At 47.6% G+C, this 19,394-nt stretch overlaps 2 protein-coding genes across 6 annotated transcripts in view; one reads left to right on the top strand and one right to left on the bottom strand.

Annotated features, from left to right (window-relative positions):
* The window catches only part of CAMKK1 (calcium/calmodulin dependent protein kinase kinase 1), a 99,641-nt gene extending 86,888 nt beyond the window's left edge, over nucleotides 1–12,753 (top strand). For 4 of the 5 annotated variants that reach the window (XM_077919442.1, XM_077919443.1, XM_077919444.1 and 1 more), the window contains exons 16-17: nucleotides 454–501; nucleotides 3,618–12,753. In XM_077919442.1, the coding sequence (XP_077775568.1) occupies nucleotides 454–501; nucleotides 3,618–3,690 (121 nt within the window). In that variant the 3' untranslated portion in view covers nucleotides 3,691–12,753. The remainder of the gene's footprint in view (nucleotides 1–453; nucleotides 502–3,617) is intronic. The other variant, XM_028707682.2, reaches the window with a different exon arrangement.
* Nucleotides 12,409–18,119, bottom strand: C1QBP (complement C1q binding protein). The gene is made up of 6 exons (XM_028708416.2): nucleotides 17,807–18,119; nucleotides 15,899–16,049; nucleotides 15,570–15,654; nucleotides 15,151–15,246; nucleotides 13,429–13,551; nucleotides 12,409–12,930 (listed from the first exon to the last, which is right to left on the bottom strand). The coding sequence occupies exons 1-6, from the start codon at nucleotides 18,063–18,065 to the stop codon at nucleotides 12,781–12,783; spliced, it is 864 nt and encodes a 287-aa protein (XP_028564249.2). The 5' UTR covers nucleotides 18,066–18,119; the 3' UTR covers nucleotides 12,409–12,780.
* Nucleotides 18,120–19,394: the final 1,275 nt, after the last annotated feature.

The following is a 19,394-nucleotide window of genomic DNA, read 5'->3' on the forward strand; positions in this document are numbered from 1 at the left end:
CGCTGTAGTTGTCATCCAGCAAAACCTGGAGGGCGGCAGGCTCTCTGTCCATGGTGGAGTGGCTAACCTTCCAGGTGTTGGGTTGCAACTCCCATCCTTCCTCTCCATGGACCCCATTGGCTGATGGGAATTGGAGTCCAGAATGTGTTGGGGGGGAAAGGCTGTTCTCAGCCAGGGGCTCCGAGCACCAGAAAACCCCATCAAATCATCATGGGCTGTGTGAGAAAAGTCCTTGTCTTCCATCCCTCCATATACTTCCTTTGAACAACTTCCAAATCCTCCATGAAGATACCATCTCCTTGCCTTTTCCCTCACTCTCACCCCACCCATCCCCGTTGATTTTCAAAAAATATTATTTCTGCATATATATTTCTTTTACTTTCTGTCTCAATTCATGCAATCTCATTGCTGGGTTTTCCCCCCGTTTCCTTTGTCTTCGTGGTTTGTCTCCAGGCATGGTTTCCGCTTAAGCCCATCTGTCTATTTGCACCCAGCTTTAAGGTAACTCGGTGTCTTGCGCTGTGACCTTTTCTCCCGTCTCGTAATTTGGTGGTGCCTGTGTGTGTTATTAGAGAGAATCTCTTTCACTGTTCCTAGAAGAGTGGGTATGTTCCACTGTGTCACGCTCAACGTTCAGTCATGAATACAGCCCGCCCCCTTTCTCCTCTTCCCCTTCTTCCATATTTTCTCTTTCTATGTTCCCCCCCCCTTCCTTTATTTTAAAAAACTTCTATTGATTCAGCCTGTGCGCTGTGGGCAGCTCAAGGTTAACAAGAGAGCTGTGGACCAAAACAAGTCCCGGAAATGGGGGCAAATGGAACACTAAGCTGGAGTTTCCCAAGCAGAGAGAACTATATTTGCAGACTGATGCCTCAGAAGAGGTAGAGGGCCGTAGCTCAGTGGGTGGGGCATCTGCTTCTCACACAAAAGGTCCTGGGTTCAATCCCCAATGACATCTCTAGGTAGGGCTGGGAGAGACACTGCCAGTCAGTGCAGGCAGTAATGAGCTAGATGGACCAATGACATATAAGCTTCCTGTGTAGTGCTGAAGGAAAACTTATCCTGCATTTTTCTTCAACAATCCTTCAATTTAATGAGAATAAGAAGAGAGGAGGGGAGAGGAAATTTTGATGATGTTCTCGTGGGTGGGGTGCAGGGTTTTGGTCCTGCTTCCACTGCTTTTGAGGTGTTTGGGAAGGGTTATTTTCTTCTATTCTACAAGCTAACGGTGGTCTGCTCTCGGCAGCCTCGCCGGGTGCCCACACTTCGATCAAAACAAGGGAAGGCATCATGCGATTAACTCATCCCTCTTTGGCGCCTTTTTAGGACCAGAAGGGGCAGGCGGGCAGGGAAAGTTCTGAAGGAACATCTCCTGGAAAGAAAGTCACAGACACACACAAACCCTTTGCCACCTCAGAATCAATAAGGCCAGCTCAGAACTCCATGCCGCCCCACTCCAGTGCCAAGGAAATTCAAATTAAATGGCAGAGCACTCCAAACATTGCAGAGCCTTCATCCTGGCATGCCTAAATCTCCCCTCAGCGACTCTGGAGGGAAGAGACTTAAAGAGCCTCCACCATGAACGCAAGTCTTCCAAGAATCTCCTTCACCAGCCTAAAATTTGGTTTCCTCAGAGGTTGAGTGGTCAAAGAACGGATTCTGTCACTGTTGGATCCATGCACTTTTCAAAATTCTACCAGGAGTCAGGCTTACTAGCATCATCTAAAACAGGCTTCCTCAGCCTCAGCCCTCCAGATGTTTTTGGCCTACAACTCCCGTGATCCCTCGCTTGCAGGACCAGTGGTCAGGGATGATGGGAACTGTAGTCTCAAAACATCTGAAGGGCCGAGGTTGAGGAAACCTGATCTAAAAACATAAGGAAAGCCTGCTGAACCAGGCCAGTGGCAGCATCCTGCCCTCACAGTGGTCACCCAGGCAAGCAGGAACCAAGCGCAAGAGCCAGTGTAGTGTAGTGGTTAAGAGTGGTAGACTCGTAATCTGGGGAACTGGGTTCGATTCCCCACTGCTCCACATGCAGCTGCTGGGTGACCCTGGGCTAGTCACACTTCTCTGAAGTCTCTCAGCCTCACTCACCTCGCAGAGTGTTTGTTGTGGGGGAGGAAGGGAAAGGAGCATGTTAGCCGCTTTGAGACTCCTTTGGGTAGTGATAAAGTGGGATATCAAATCCAAACTCTTCTTCTTCTTCTCTCCCCTTCCTGCGGTTTCCAGCAACTAGTATTCAGAAGCATTACTGCCTCTAACTATGGAGGCAGAAGATAGCCATTGTGGCTGGGAGCCTCCCCATGCAAAAACAAATGAGCTGCTGCTATACAGGAGAGAGAATTTGTTGCCTTTCTGGATGGCTCTGCAAATCGGAAGCTGCTAGAAGTTACCGGAACCTGTGTCATCCTGAGCTCGGTCATTATCAGTTAATTGGAGCACCGTTTGGCTCTCCCAGGCAGCGTTTCTCATTAATTTAGGCAATTAGCTGTACTGTATCACCTGGGAAACACTGTCATTGGGGGGAGAGAACCGATCCCTTTCAGGAAATGGCTTTTTTCATTTTTTTTAAAAAGATCGCCTTATGTGGCTCTGGGGAGAAGGTGGAGGTGGAGAGCTTGGCAAAACAGCTTGGAGACTAAAGTCTTGTGACCTGAGCCTAATGACAGCATCAGGGAAGGACTCTGGGGCAGATTTCCAGAGACTCACATTTAGGAAAATGAACATGGGACACACACACCCTTCCCAATGAAGTGGGAGTGGCTTACCACATTTCAAAGAAAATAAAGTAATGCTTTGCTAAAGAGTTTGGGGGTATGTAAGATGAGTGCCGTACCAAAAGCCTATTCTACATCCCCACCACCCTGCCCACCATTCCCCCTCAATTAACAAGAAAAGAAATGGCACTTGGAAGTTATCAAAAGGGAAATAAAATGTTCATGAAATTCTAACAAGCATTTTTGTTCTGCTTGCCTCCCTTTTGAACCGGGCAGGGGGGTCTCTTAGACTGTTCTTCCTTCCATTCTATAAACTAACTCACCAGTAGTCTGTACGCTACAGCTTTCCTGCATGCCCACATTGCCATCACAGGAAGTGCAGGCACCCAGGGAGGCTGCAAGGAGCTGGACAAATCTTTCCTAGAAAGGAAAACGCATAATGTCGAGGTTAGAAAAATGGCAGTGTCTTTTGCAGAGGAATAAAATATTCGAGAAACTGGAGAGCAGATTTCAGCCTAGCAGTACATAAGACCATGAAGTCCAGAATCTAAAATTATCTAACTGTACTCACCACCTGTGCTTCCAGCTTATATATTACCAGCGATAAAACACCTTCCCAAAGTGGAGAAGTAGGTGAGTGAGTGAGTGAGTGAGTGGACCATTGGTCCATCTAACTTAGTAGTGTTTGTACTGACTGGCAGTGGCTTTCCAGGGCTTTCAGCAGGAGTTTTTCTCCTAGCCCTGCCTGAAGATGGAAACTCAACCTGGGACCATTTTTCTCTGCAAAACAGATGCTCTGTGAATGAGCTACGGCCCTCTCCAATAGGGACTACCACACACCGCTTGCTTTCTTCTGTAATGGGTGGGGTTTTATAATGTGTATCTTTTGAACGTGCGCAGAAAGCAAGGGAGTCGAGAAGGGTTGAAGGACCCTGACCTGCCTGACGTATCTGAAGATGAGGCCACATCCTGAAGCCCCGAGCATGTCGCACACTGATCACTTAACTGCTGCTACCGTGACCATCGTATCCAGTGGTGTCGTCCTGCACGCCATGCTGTTTTCATCAACCAAAGTTTGTGACTTGCAAAAAGAGAGAGAAAGAGAGAGAGATTCCTGCTTTGCAGGCGGTTGGACTCGAAGTCCCTTTGGGTCCCTTCCAACTCTACAATCCTATGATTCTATCATATCGAAGGGATAAAATGGTGGGAGTCCCAGCTGCTGGGACGAGAAATGGCCCGTGGAAGAGCTGGCTCTCCAGCAACTGGCTGCCCACATCTGTTTACGTCGTAAGACATTTTGGTGTTGTATACTGGACCATGTGCCTCATATCTTCCAGTTGTGCTTCATGTTGTGATATATGTAGTCAGCGACGTACGGCGATTCGACCGATGAATGTGCACCAAATGTTCTTTGCTAGAGAATGCTTGGTTCAGAACCACCCATGTACATAAATGTCCCGGCATTTATTTATTTTTTGTTTGGGAATTTCTCAGTCAGGTTGCCTGCTCAAGCCCAACGTTGTCTGTTACGCAACCTGCTATAATGGAACAGGTGTGTTCTAAGCTGCCTCCATTAAGCAGCCCTTTTACCTTTTGGAATTTAATTGGCCCAACCTACTCCCAATATAAAGTAGACCTTGACACCAGGTGAATCACAAAGCTTCAGACAAGTTTTTCCCCAAACCAAACTATGCCTTTACTTACAAGTTCTGATTCACGCAGTTTTTGAGAAAATGCTTTAAAAATAAACAAACTAGTTTTGCGCTTTGAGTACATACCCACAAAAGCAAATATAAACAGAGATAAACCGCATCCAGTTAGACCTATTCTAGACTATCCCTAGCCCAGCAAATACTCATCAGTACAGTGGTTTCTAGTCTTCTCAGTTCAACTTCTCAAGACAGGATCCATTGCAGGTTTTCATCCCGGGCCTGTGCTTCAGGTTTCTGCTCTTTTTTTCAATAGAGTTCTTATTTCAGTTCTTTCTTAGTTCCTACCTCTGTGTGTTTCGGCTTTTTTCTCATAATTTCTTCAGCTCTGATCTCTTTTTTAAGCCTATTTTCTTTATCAACTTTACTTATGTACGAAACTTCCCCTCGCAACCTTTTAGGCAGTCAGAAGGGGAATAGAGTCCTGGTTAAGTTTCTGTTTTTCCCTAATTGCCAGGCTGAACCATTGGCCCTCTTGTGCAAAAAAACCCCTTCTGCTTTGTATTTTAAACTTTCCTGTGTAAAACATCTTCCTGTGAGCTTTTGACCGCCCTGTGCAAAAGAGCATATCTCAGTGACCCGTGTGCTTTAAACAGGTGCCTTTTGGTTTAAAGCAGTGTTTCCCAACCTTGTGCCTCCAGCTGTTTTTGGACTACAATTCCCATCATCCCTTGCCACTGGTCTTGCTAGTCAGGGATGATGGGAGTTGTAGTTCAAAAACAGCTGGAGGCACAAGGTTGGGAAACACTGGTTTAAAGAATGCATCAGAAACACTCCCATCCGTGCCCACATCCATCATGCTTCAGCTGGTTCTGTAGGAAGCAGCTGGAAAATTGGAAGATGACCACTTACCTTCATCCATAGCCCTTGGGTTTTGGTAGTAGAGCTTGTAAGAGCTTGTCATTTCATGGACTTTCAGAAGAGTCTGGAATTGATTCTGTAGATTCCCTGCCATGGGATTGGTTAGAATTGGCCCCTTGTGCAATCTACAAAGCCTGGGGTTGGCTAGCATCAAGAAATGTTGATCATGCAGATCAGGGAGGGAGAGTAGTTAGTGGCCTGAAGATTGCCAATCAATCTTAGATGCCCAAGAAGGGGACACAATCAGCACAAAGTAAAGCATCCCTAGGATGAAAAGACCATTGCAAACTTTCTTGGATTCCGTCTGATGTTCCTGCAAGCAAATCCATAATGAGGAATGAAGCTCTGTGCCTGTATGATGATCAGAACAGTGGCTTGTCTATATCCTACATAGGCAAACTCGGCCCTCCAGATGTTTTGGGACTACAACTCCCATGACCCTAGCTAACAGGACCAGTGGTCAGGGATGATGGGAATTGTAGTTCCTGAACATCTGGAGGGCCGAGTTTGCCTATGCCTGTCCTACCAGAAGCAGCTTGCTGTGTCTTGCTGTAGGAAGGAAGAAAGAGATTAAAGAAGACAGGTTGCTTGCAAAATAATTTCAATTTGACTTTGCTCAAGGATAATCTCCAAGTCACTGAGTCAAACCTGATTCCTTCCTTCCTTCCTTCTGAAGCCACGCAAGCCTGTAGCTGCTGAATTTTTACAGCAGTTGGTGCAGGAATTGAGCCTACAAAATCTTTAAAAGACTATAAAAGTTTTTGGGGGGTTTTTTAAGGGTGGAAGGTGTAGGAAATGGGTCAGCCATTAATAGCACCCCTGGCTACCCTAGAACTTGAATCCTTTTATTCTGGTGTGTTTTTTTGGGGGGGGGGGAGTAATGATAGCAGGAGCAGTAATCAGACTCACAAAAAGACTGTGCACAAAAATCAACAAAAGGAAAACCAGTGGCTTTACTAGCAGAAGATCGGAAGTTCATCTGTGCTTCAACTAGTGAGAGAGGAGACATTCAATTCAGTTCAGTTCAATTCAATTCAATTCAATTCAATCTGCACTTGAAAGGAGAACCTACTTAATCTACACTGTATCAATATGTCTTATATATAACTGGACCTTGGAGCTTTTTTAAAACAACAAATGGTGTATAAATTTTCTAAGTAAAATATATCTAACTAGGAGCTGTCACCCCTCCTTGCTCTTCTAGTCAATCCCACCAAACCTCCACCCCTTTTCCATCCCCTTCCACCCACGCCAACCAATTCCAAGGGAAATGTATCAAAATCTCATTCTACAAAGCAATATGCAAACCAAAAACTCAGGCGTCTCTCAAAATTCACACATCTCTGAATATTGCAAGGCACTTCTCCCGCTAACTCATGTGGTCAAAAATGCACATGGCTAGGTGCAAAGTGTGCCTAGGAATGCATATATTAGAGATAACCACATACAGAAATGCACTACTAAAATTGCTTTGCAAGATGTGTATATTGAGAGAAATTGGGACCGAAATGCTCAAGGATTTTCCAACCCTCAGGAAGTTTCTGTTGAAATCTGTTTCTGCCTGTTTCGTTCTAGTCCCATCTTTTCTGCCCCCATCTTTCACATTTGTGGGGAATTGTGGAAGGACCACACTTTTCTTTAAGACTGACGTTCAGATTTATCATTCCCAATATTCAGAGCTGTATTCCGTCTCTCTGGAAATCATAGCCAACCGTTCTTCACCCTCCGCAAATTGGCTTCAGCAAATTCTGTCGTTTTCCAGACTTGCAGCAGTCAGTCAGTCATCCATTCCTGATTATTTCCTCACCAAACCATCCATTGCTACCTCGCGAATTATTGCTAATCCTGTTCAAGTAGTTATTAATTTGATGTCTGTAAAGTGTGCTTTATAACCGTAAGTGGGCCAACAGACAATATAATTCCTCTTGCATGGCTGGCGGGCATGAAACTCAACAGGATATTAGATCATATTGAGCATGGATACAGTGTCAGCACTCCATGTATACAATAGTCCTGTATGAGGGCTAGTTTGATTGCCCCAGTGTTACAGTTTGGTTCCAAAGCTGGCATTTGGCGGCTTGGCTGAGAGTTCCCAGCTGGGATGAGACTTAGTACTAATAATATTTTTATTATTGGTTCCCCACTCTTCTGACTGGGTTGCCCCAGCCACTCTGGGCAGCTTCCAACATATCTAAACACATAAGAAAACATCAAAGCTTTAAAAACTTCCCTATACAAGGTTGCCTTCAGATGTCTTCTAAAAGAGTTACTTGTCTCCTTGGCATCTGATGGGAGGGCATTGCACAGGGAGGGTGCCACCACCAAGAAGGCCCTCTGCCTGGTTCCCTGTATCAGGGACTTGGAACCTAGGATGGTGCTGACTTCTAGCTTCTGCTCTTAATGGTGCCCCTAGATTAATGCAGATTTGTCCCAGTCGCTGAAGCATTGGAGTGGGCTTGGATGTTCCTGCAGATAGGGCCAGGGAGCTCCTGCCAGCCTAGCAGTTTGAAAGCACACCAAAAAAAGTGCAAGTAGATAAATAGGTACCACTCAGGCGGGAAGGTAAACGGCGTTTCCGTGCGCTGCTCTGGTTTCAGTGTTCTGTTGCGCCAGAAGCGGCTTAGTCATGCTGGCCACATGACCTGGAAAACTGTCTGCGCACGAACGCCGGCTCCCTCTGCCTGTAAAGCAAGATGAGCGCCGCAACCCCCGAGTCATCTGCAACCGGACTTAACTGTCAGGGGTCCTTTACCTTTTAAGACCTTTTGAGGCTCTAAGCACTAAAAACATTGCGGTGCCCTCCACACCCTCAAAAATACCCACCCTTGTAATTAAAAATAAAAACTGTACTAAAGTTATTTTTTAATGACGCAGAGCCTACATGTATGCATGCTTAAATTAAGGTAGCCTCATTCTGGATTTTCTGATTGCAAAGGTCTCAAGCATCTCATCTCTGTTGCACATTGCAAAGGTAGGTAAGATAAGTCAAGCCTCTCCTGAAATGTTGTTCCCTGAGGGTTTTTTTATTTCCACTTGAGTAAAAGAGCATTCTGCAGAGCAGTAATTGCCAGTTAGAAAAGTGATGGCTGCTTCAATGCTTTTTTTTTTAATGTCAAATTATTGTTAATTCAATTTATATGCTGCCCTTTATCAAAAGATCCCAGGGCAGTGTACAACATTAAAAACACATTGCAGAACATCCGTGATAAAATCATAATGAAATGCGTGCTGACAGACAGCCTAATAATAAAATATCATCATGATAACAGTCCTCTCCCCCACACTTTCACAAGCCATAGATTTTTTAATAGCCATAGGCCCGGCTAAAGAGGAATGTTTTTGCCTGGCACCTAAAGGCATGTAGTGATGGTGCCAAGCGAGCCCCTTTGGGGAGAGCATTCCACGATCAGGGAGCCACAACAAAAAAGGCCCCGTTCTGTGCGATGGGGGACATAGAAAAGGGACTCTGATGATGAGTGCAGGGTCCGGGTCGGTTCATACGGGTTCAAATTCTCCCCCCTCCCAGATTCTCCCCCCCCTTTTCTTTTTGTACTGGTGTGCTAAGCACTTGCTGTGACTTCTGCATTGTCGCCTAGATGACCCTTGACCCCCCAACTCTACCATTCTATGCTTCTGTTGGGTAAACCACCACTGTCTGCAAATGGCATATCCTTTGGCAGTGAATAGAATAACCCCCTACTTGTCCATATCTCTGAGGCTCAGGAGCGACTTCAGCTTTTTAGGATCTGCATGCCATCACACACTGCTGTCACCATTACAGGAAATCTGCTATGATCACATCCCTTATTCCAAATGGGTGTACGCTTCTCAGCTAGTTATATTCTTGATGTTGTCATGTGCCTTATTTAATTTTAAGACTCTATAATAAAGACACACGCCCACACCCCAAAATATGATGTCGAGAACATATAGAGGATAGCATTTCAATCCACGCTGCCACATCTCGTTTTCCCTGCTTTGTACCCAAGCCACCGGCCCGTTGTCTGTCGACGTGTATGTGTCTATTGTGAAAACCAACCTGTATTTCTCCCTAGGTGTGTGCATGTCTATGTGTACATGCACAAGCCCCCAAACGGAAAGCATGAGTCGTACACAGCGATGGCATTCGAGACCATTGCTGCACTGTAAATATGTACCATGAATATAGAGAGAGCCTATTTAGGGTGGGGCGGGGTGGCGGGTTGCATGCTTTTGTACTGTACTCTGGAAAATGGAAGGGCAGGGGGTGGAAATTCCAATAAAAGTCCTTGGAATAAACTTATTGTCTGATGAAATGATTGAAATGGAAGACCACGTAGATTCCTTTGGGCGTTTCATCGGGGAGTGGTGCACTTTTGAGCCTGTGGAGCTTGAGTCTCTTAATCTTAAGAGTCGTAGGTTCTAGCCCTGTGTTGGACAAAAGATTCCTGCATTGGACCGGATGACTTTTGGGGTCCCTCGCCCCTCCAATTCTATATCACACTTGCCTTGCATGTTCTGGCCTCTTTTTTGTAGAAAATCAAGAACAGTTGTAGTGAGAGATTTCAGGCTGCGATCTCAAGGAGGGCATCCCAGGGACCACAGGATACTTCAGAATCCCCTTCCCGATGTTGCAGATCTGATGTCTGCTCCCTGTGGCCATGGAAACATCCCTAGCCCTACCAAGGTTGGCACTCTGCTGTTGGTAGCTACAAAGAGAAGTATCTGGGTGGTTTAGGAATGTGCCAGGGCGGGCCTGGAAAAACATTGGGATGAAAAGGAGCCAAAGATCTTCTGGTCTCCTGACATACCCCAAACCGAGGAGAGACTTGGGCCTAAATCTTTCCCTCCTGTTATTTGCAATGGGAAGCAAAGCTATTTTTAAAAAAGCAATTTAAAAGGTTGGAAACAGAGGGACATACCTGTTCAGCTTTTACCACACTCCCTATAGGCTCTCAGCCTGAAATACCCTTTTCTCCCACTCACTTTGAAATAGGATGTGCCAAGTTACGAGGCACTCAGCAGCTTTCTTCTATGCAACTTGGCCTGTAAAAAGGGTATTATTAAAAACACTTTCAGAATTCCCTTGGTGCCCTCTGCTGGCCTAACTATTCAATAGTTTTGTTTATGCATTGGACGGACTCCAACCACATTTGTTTTGTTTTGCTCCGAGGTGTAGCAGTTTAGGGTTGCGGAAGGTCAAAAGACCCGTTACTATTTCTGTGGCAGGGTCTCTGTGTGTCTCCAGCATCCTAGAACCAGCCAAGGGTTGACGCTTCTTGGCCACAAAGAAGAAATCTTTCAACGCTTTGTACTGATTGGAGCCAATCAGAATGAAAGAAGGAGAGTCCGTCCCCTGAGGATAGGCTCCTAGGGTCACTCTGCAGAAGGGGCACAGGAAGAACATCGAGGAATTGTTCTGCATGCTTCAAAGCTAGGCATTTAGGAACCCTGAAAACACAAGGCGCCCAGTTTCAAGAATGTGCAAAGCTTTGCTGTGTACAATGGAACTTCAGGGGAAACACAATTTAGGTCACTAAGATTATATTGGAGCACTCCAAATCATTTGCCCATGTATGTGTATGGAAAGTAGATCCAGCTGAAAGGCAACATGTGGAAATCAGTTTTCATCATTGCAGTGCATTCCTAAGTAGCATTGTTTAAGATGTTGTATAATCTTAGAAAGGGGCGTAGCTATGAAGATGTAACAATCATGACACTTCTGAATCTGCCACTTACAATAATGTGAATACTCACAACCTGCCATTCACCAAACGGTTTCAGGCTGGAATAAATACAAAATCAATACAGTGGTACCTCAGGTTAAGTACTTAATTCATTCCGGAGGTCTGGTCTTAACCTGAAGAACCACTTTAGCTAATGGGGGCCTCCTGCTGGCACCGCACCGCCAGAGCACGATTTCTGTTCTCATCCTGAAGCAAAGTTCTTAACCTGAGGTACTATTTCGGCGTTAGCGGAGTCTGTAACCTGAAGCGTATGTGTCAGAGTTGCTTCAAGATCCTAGCTCACAGAGGATCACGCTAGCCAACGGTCATTAAGTAAAAGTCTTTATTGAGTTACAGTTTCCATTCTCAAGCTGCTGCGTGCAACTCTACGTCTAGTAGCTAGATCGGCGAAGCTCCGTCTGAATCTCCGCCCCTTGTACACCAACTTAATATCCTAGCCCTGCTCCACCTTTTCCGCCTGACTGTTCTTCTCTGGGTCCCTCTGCCCCCCTGGGTCTCCTCCCTCCGGGATTCCTCTGACGCTGACCCCCCGGACCCTCCTGTCTCCTTGCGCCGGGCTTTAGGACCTGGCTCCCTTTCCGGGCTGCCTACTGCGCCGCCTTCCTGTGCATTTGAACTTGGCGCGCGCGCCCAACCTTCCACCTTCCGTCTGACCGTCTCTTCGCTCCCAGATGGAGGTGTGGCCACCCCTGACTCGTGCCCTCCCTCCTGTTGTGAGCTGCCAGCGCTTGCCCCCTGGCTCCCTTCCTCTTCCCTGTTCTCTGGCGGTGACGCTGGTCCCGATCTCCAACTGCTCTCCTCTGAGTCCCCTCTGGCTCTATCTTCCTGGGGTGCCCCCCTAAACTCCCCCCTTGCCTTGGCCACTGGTGCTCCCTTCTGTGAATCCTCCGATTCACTGGAAAGACTCGGAGATCTCGGGTCGTCGTCATCACTCATCTTTTCTTCTGCCTCCTCCCCTTCGCTCTCTGTCTCCTCCCTTGCCCTTGCCTCTGCTCCTGAACCCCTGACAGTATGTAACCCAAGGTACCACTGTATAACAAGTTAAAAGAACATGTAACATGAGACTATAGTTAAAACCACAGGTGTAACTAAGCAGAAATGCCCCGTTGATTTTGTGTTGTGCAGTTTAAAGCTTGGTATGTCAACTCACAGTGTTGAAGCATGCCTTTATAATCCCAAGAAGCGAACGAAGATGTTACTAACTAGAGGGTTGTGCCACCTGGTTGGAACTTGTACAGGGGCTGGGTGTTAGCAGTGGCACGACCAAAGTGCCCCCACAGCCATCCTGTGTATACGCGAACACACACACACACACAATGTGCCCACCCCACCCTCCAGCTTGTCCATCTAAGGTGAGGTCTGGGTGAAAAAGCAACAAACAAGCCATCAACACTGTTCACTCTACACAGACAAAAGCCTTCAACTGGTTTTATTTTGAGATCATTTTCTTTTCCTCCTTCAACTGTTCCAAAAACCCCAACCACACTTCCAAGGGCGAGAGGAGGCTACAGGGTTTTAGAAAAACTTCGAAGCGGATCTGCGTGACGCCGGTCAGGTCGTGAACAAGACCGCTGCAGGGTTCTGAAACAGTGACACCTCCTCCTTCAAGGATGCATGTTTAACACACACACACCCTGTGAAGCTCCCATTTCTCGCTCTCGTTCCACAGCGTTTGGAAACAAAGTCCAGCCTTCAGTGGGGGGAAAAAAGCAGAGGAAATTGAGGAACCCCCCCCCCGAATATACAGGCCCTGACACTCTTCTTAGCCTACTGGCATTTGACAAAGAGTTTAAGGTCTTCGAGGAATCGAATGTATTCCCGGTGCTCCAGCGCTGTGCTGAGGTCAACAAGCTCATCCGCAAATGTGTTGTCTACCCCTCGGTCAGCCAAGAAGTCCATCAGGTGGTCGTACAGAGCCTAGGAATATAGTGGGATTTAGGGGGGCAGGAAGAGAGAGAGAGAGTCTGAGTGTCACAAAAACGCAAAAGCTGTTACACTCCTTTCTGCTAGGTAAACCTGGGTTTGCCACAAACATGCACTTGGGAGCTCTGTGTAGCTCCCAACCAAGTGCACCTGTGTGATTCAGGAACTTTTCACATTTTTCTGGAAAATCCGCATCACTTGGTGTTGAGCTCTTGCACAGGACATAATGCATCTTTCTAACACGATACCCAAGAGGCGTCAAGGAAGACATGTGGATGTCCTTTCATAGATGCACAAACAGATGCACACAAGGGTCCTTATGGTGTGCAAGCCTTCCTTATATGCTCATATTAGCAGGTTTGCTAGTTTCGCTTATCTGCCAGGCAAGCTTGCAGCCAGACTAAACTGCGTTTCCGTAAAACCGAAAATACAGCCGCGCAAAATAAGTGCACCACCCACGCGCATGTACCCTAGTTCTACAGCAACTCCTACCCAATCGAGAGAGTCTGTGTTGAGGGTGTAATGATTGTCTCTCCATTCTGAGTCTCCGGTGGGCTGGAAGCTGACCTCTCGGATAGAGAAGATGTCACTGTCTTCTTCTTCTCCAGGAGCAACCTGATTCGTTTTTTAAAGGGGGTGGTTAGAAACAACACAGTTGGCAGGAATGAAAAATACAGTGGTGGGTGGCTTTAAGATAGTTCTGTATTAAGCTTTTTTTTTTGGGGGGGGGGTTATGCTGGTAGATGCAGAGCAGCTAAACAAGGTCCAATCATGGGATGCTAAGCCACCCCCCCCAAGAAAACCCTTCCCTCCAACCCGTGGGCCTGGCAGAAACTCTCTCGCTGCTCCCCCAAAGCGCATGACATAGGGCTTCTCTTCCATGCCATATGACAGTTCTCCCCATGGACCTGATCCAGATTTCACTGAGGTTGCTACCCCCCCAATAGCTGTAAATTGTCTATTCACTTATTTAATAAAATTTATACGCCACTTCGATTGTAAAAAAACAATCTCAAAGCAGTTCACAAAAAAGATAAAACAATAAAATTATCAGCAAGAAAAATGGAACAACAATTTGAGGCTTTCCAAATGTTAGGATAGCAAGAGACCAAAAGCAGATTAAAACTGGGGTCAATTTTCTAAACATCTGCCTAAACAAAAATGCCTTTTAAAAACCCCTTTTAAAATGTGAGGGTTATTGGGTTGCTGTTGTTTTGATTTTGATTATGATTATGTATTTTGTGGTTTTATATTTTGATTTTATTCTGTGAACCGCCTTGAGACCTGCGGGTATGTAAATTCAATCAATCAATCAATCAATCATGTTTCTATCAGGCGCCAGAAACAGCACAGTGAAGGCGCCTGCCTGATGTCAATAGGCAGGGAGTTCCAAAGTGCGGGTGCTGACACATTAAGAGATGGATTTCTTACAAATGCAGAACAGGTATTGTGTGGTACCCGAGGCAGGCTTCCCATCCCTGTAGTAAATACAATTTCTCGGCCTGGGGCCTTCCAGATGTTCTGGACCCCAACTTGGATCCACCTGAGCCAGCATGGCCAATGGTCAGGGATGTAGTAGAGTTGGGATATAGAAAACATCTGGATGGCAGGCAGGCTGATGAAGAAAGCTGGTTTACTGTACTGTAGGGGTAGAAAAACTTCTTCCAGAGTAAGGGCCACATTCCCTTCTGGGCAACCTTCTGAGGGCCACATGGCATGGAGCCAGGAGTGAATGTGGGCGGGGCAACACATACAAATATTAACTTTCTCAGGTAGTTTAGTTTATACACTCGCACACCACTTTCTATCCTCCATCCAGGATAGCAAGAGGTAGGATCAGAGTTCAAGGAGCCAGTGTGGTGTAGTGGTTAGCGTCTCAGACTAGAACCTGAGAGAGCAGGGTTCAAATCCCCCCTCACGCAGCTCATTGGGTAACCTTGGGCCAGTAGCTCTCAGCCTAACCTCCCTCACAGGGTTGTTGTGAGGATTAAATGAGGAGGGGTGAACCATGTACACCCCCTTGAGCTCCTTGCGAGAAAAAGGTGGGATATAAATGCAGTAAATAATAATATTCCAGCCAGGCCTAAAACACCTGAGGGGGACATGCAGCAGGGGCCAGTGAATGGCGTGGCCATGGGAAAGACCCCCAAGGGCCAGAAAAGGGGGCTCAAGGGCCACAAGGCCCCAGACTTTCATTTCAAAAACAACACCCACCTCGTCCTCAGGGTAGTGGCAATCCAGCACAAGCGTCTGCTTGGTGTCGTCTTTGGTGACTTCTACAACGAAGTTTGGGGTCGACGTGAGCTCAGGCTAGAGAAGAGAAACAAACACCTGTGTGGGCCTCAGAAGTAACAGTGGCCGAAGGATGCTCTGCTAGCAAGAGCAAGAAGGGAGGTCATGGCTGCCTTATTGCTGCTGCTACTCTGGACACGACCCACCCAATAGTAGGATAGGAGAGCTGGGGAAAAAATTCACACCTGCCGACCAACGCGGCCCTTTGGTTTCAGATAGTAAATGGGCAGATGCCAGGGACACATATTTTCACAGCCCTCTAGCAGCTATGATGGCTCAATTACCAGAAACAATTTAGCATTAACTCTGGTGCCTCCCTTAGAGAATTCTTCCTCGTTTACCTCTTGCTCATCCGGCTTCTGCCCTTCCTGAGCCTCATCGAAGCTCGGCGGGATGCTGTTGTTAATGTTGAACGAAACTGTGACCCTGCAAGACAGTGGACAGTGGATCAGCAAGCAGAGATCAAGACAGAGCAGCCCAGTGCTCTACTCCACATCCTGGGAAGCTTTGGGCCTCCAGATGCCGCTGAACTACAACTCCCATCAGCCCCAGCAAGTGTGGCCAAGGATGATGGGAGTTGCAGCTCAGCTTCTGGGTTCTGGAGGCATAACTGTACCCCACCCCCAGCTGTCCTTTTGAGGCCCTCTGTGAAAATTCCTTGCACGCTTACGTTTCACCAGCTACCTTCCGCACTAGCTTGGCCTCTGTGCCGTGCACGTCCAGCTCCCACCCTCCAGACATCTTGGGGAGGGACTTGTGCTTCTGGATTTTCTTCTCTTCTTTGATTTCATCCGTGAGGAACTCTGCAAAAGCTTTGTCACCTGCAGGTTGGGGGGGGGGGGATAACAGCCATTAAGAAAGGAATTTGCAGTGCTGTTTAATAATTTTGGCAGCGCCATCGGATCTGCGCTCCAAAGAGCTTGAAGTATAACATTTTGACAGCGGGCATGAATGCTGGCAAATGATAGTCCATCTCCTAAAACTGTTAAGGAGCGATTTGGAGGAAATGTTATTATCATTATTAAATGCTGTCACCATCATCACCAACATCATTATTATTTCTCGCACATCCAATAAGTAGATACTATTAAGCTGACTAGGGACGTGGGTGGCGCTGTGGGTTAAACCACAGAGCCTCTTGGGCTTGCCGATCAGAAGGTCGGCGGTTCGAATCCCTGCGATGGGGTGAGCTCCCGTTGCTCAGTCCCTTCTCCTGCCAACCCAGCAGTTCGAAAGCACGTCAAAGTGCAAGTAGATAAATAGGTACCACTCCGGCGGGAAGGTAAACGGCGTTTCCGTGTGCTGCTCTGGTTTGCCAGAAGTGGCTCAGTCATGCTGGTCACATGACCCAGAAGCTGTATGCCGGCTCCCTTAGCCAATAGAGAGATGAGCGCCACAACCCCAGAGTTGGTCACGACTGGACCTAATGGTCAGGGGTCCCTTTACCTTTATTAAGCTGACTGTATATGCACACACTATTTGAATCTTTGAGTTTACATGTTTACAAGTACCCAACAGCACTTATTATGCAAACAAAACTTCCAAGCTAAAAAAACAAAAACTTTACTGTTTTTGTACAACCCTACAAGCCTGTTAAGCATTTACTCAAATCCCCATTTTTCAACTGGACTTATTTCCATGAATACTGGGTTGCATCCAACACAATCAGAGCAATCTCACTGAAATCAAAGGCCATGACTAATAGTGGGTCTACTCTGAGGAAGCCTGACATGGGATCCATCTAAACCATAGCTGTAGGCGCTTTTCAGAACTATTACTATAGATGCAGTGAGGCCCAAGTCCTCTGCATGTTTACCAGAGAACAAGTCCCCCTGAACTAAACGAGGCTTACCTTTTGAGTAAGCATTTATGGAATTGAACTGCCAGATTTTCTTTTGGAGCTAGGAAACACGTGCTCCTTCCCTTCCTGCCTGACCCTGTTCAGGCCTCTGCCCTCAAACATCTTCCCAGCTTCTGATCCTTTTATCAAATTAGGTAATTTAAAGGCTTGCAGAGAGCCAATGGTTAGTGTCGGATTGAGAAGACCCCAGGGCTCCGCCATGCAACTCAAGGGTGTGACCTTGGGGCCAGTCACTGCCTCTCAGTCTAACCTATCTCCTTGGGGTGTTGTGGGGAATAAATGCGGAGGGAGAAAACCACAGACCTTGAGCTCCTGGGAGAAAAAATGTGGGATGGAAATTCAGTAACCGCTCAATCCCGCTGGGGGGGGGGGGGAATGAGGATGAACCCATACCCGTTATTATTACTACTTTTTCCAAAGCCTGCCTCCCCCTGGGCGTAAGCTCCTCTTGGATGGCAGGCACACATTTACTCGTGAGCAACCCGATGCCGAGGGGGATTCCTCGAGAGCAAGCGCGCCTTGGCTCGCAGCCCAGCCCTCAAGCACTTTCCCCTAGACAAAAGCTCGCTAGGAGGAGGATCGCGGCCGTCTTTTTCCTCGGACGCGATCCCCAGCGGCCCCAAGGGGGGCTTCCTCGCGAGTAAGCGCCGCCCGGAGCTCTGCGCTCCTTGCGAGCGTCCTTCTTCCCCCTTCCCCTGCCCTCCGCGCGTAGCTCACCATCGGTGTGGAGGCCGCCGCAGGCGCAGGAGACGGAAGGCGAGCCCGGCCGGAGGAGGAGGCGGCTGGGGCCTTGGCCGGCGCCGCGCAGCACCCACAGCGAGCGGGTGAAGGGCCGGGAGACGGCGGAGGCGAAGGCGACGGCCGGGCCGGGAGGCGCCGCCGAGCTGGGCTGCAAGGACAGCAGCGGCCGGGGCTGGATCGGGCGGCGCGCCACGGCGGAGAGGGCGGCGGAGCGCAGGGCGCGAGCGAGCAGCATGGTGGATGGGGATCGAGGGAGGCGGACACACGTGGGGAGAGACGGGCCGGAAGGGAAGGAAGGGCCAGGAGGGGGAAATCCTGACCCGCCTCTTTCCCTCCCGCCTGATCTGCTTAAAGGCACCGCGGCGCGCAAGGCGCGTCTCCAAGCAAGCTCTCCAAAGCTCTCTGAGCGGTGAGCGCTTTGCGCATGGAAAAATGAGAGAGAACCTTTTCGCCAGTGCCAGATACCCAGATAGGCAGGGAAGGCACCGTCCTAAGGGCCCCACGGCTTTTAAGGGCCCTGCAACAACGGCTCAAAATAGATTTGATCTCGAAATCAGGGCTGGATTTAGGTTTGATGAGGCCCTAAGCTACTGAAGGTAATGGGGCCCTTTATATGTCCAGCTGTCCTTTGTCAACAACAAATTGTCGCTTTTGTGTTGAATATATGCTATATGGTAATTTATGGACCTAATAGGTATCTAAAGCCATTTGCACATAACAAAATATGTATTTTATAAAAGCAATTGTTGAACTGAAATACAATTAAGAAGAAGTATATTTTGGGGGGCCCCCAAGAGAGTGGGTCCCTAAGCTATAGCTTGTTTAGCTTATACGTAAATCCGACACTGCTCGAAATATAATTGCAATCAAGGATTAGGAAATGATTTGTGAGATTTCAACTGCCTAGGGGCCTCTATAGGGCACTGCCCCTAGCGCAGCATCCTGCTCTTGCAGTGCCCAGCCAGATAGATAGATAGATGCCTGTGGGGAACCTCGAGCAGAGCCTTCTCCCTTCCTGTGCTTTCCAGCAACTGGCACTCAGAAGCTTTGCTGCCTCCGACTGCAGAGGTAGAGGATGGCCATCATGATAGGCTAGTAGCCATTGACAGCCTTGTCCTCCATGAATTTGCCCGGCCTTATTTTACAGCCATCCGAGTTGGTGGCCATCGCTGCCTCTTGTGGGAGGGAGTTCCGTAGTTTACGCACTGTGTGAGGAAGTCCTTGCTGTTACCTGTCCTAAATTTTCCAGCGTGCGGCTTCCTTGAATGCCCACAAGTTCCAGTGACATGGGAAAGGGAGACAAACTTCCCTCTATCCACTTTCTCCATGCCATGAAGCTTTATAAACTTGCCTTTTCTCGGTCTTGCCTTTTCTCTAAACTATAAAGTCCAAATCATTGCTACCTTTCCTTGTGGGGAGTCACTCCATCCTTTCATAATTTTGGTTGCCCTTTTCTGAACCTTTTCCAACTCTCCAATGGACTTTTAGAGTCAAGGTGACCAGAACTGTACCCAGTACAGTGGTACCTCAGGTTAAGAACCTAATTTGTTCTGGAGGTCCGTTC

The sequence above is a fragment of the Podarcis muralis genome, chromosome 15 (assembly GCF_964188315.1).
Source record: "Podarcis muralis chromosome 15, rPodMur119.hap1.1, whole genome shotgun sequence".
Classification (NCBI taxonomy): Eukaryota; Metazoa; Chordata; class Lepidosauria; order Squamata; family Lacertidae; genus Podarcis; species Podarcis muralis.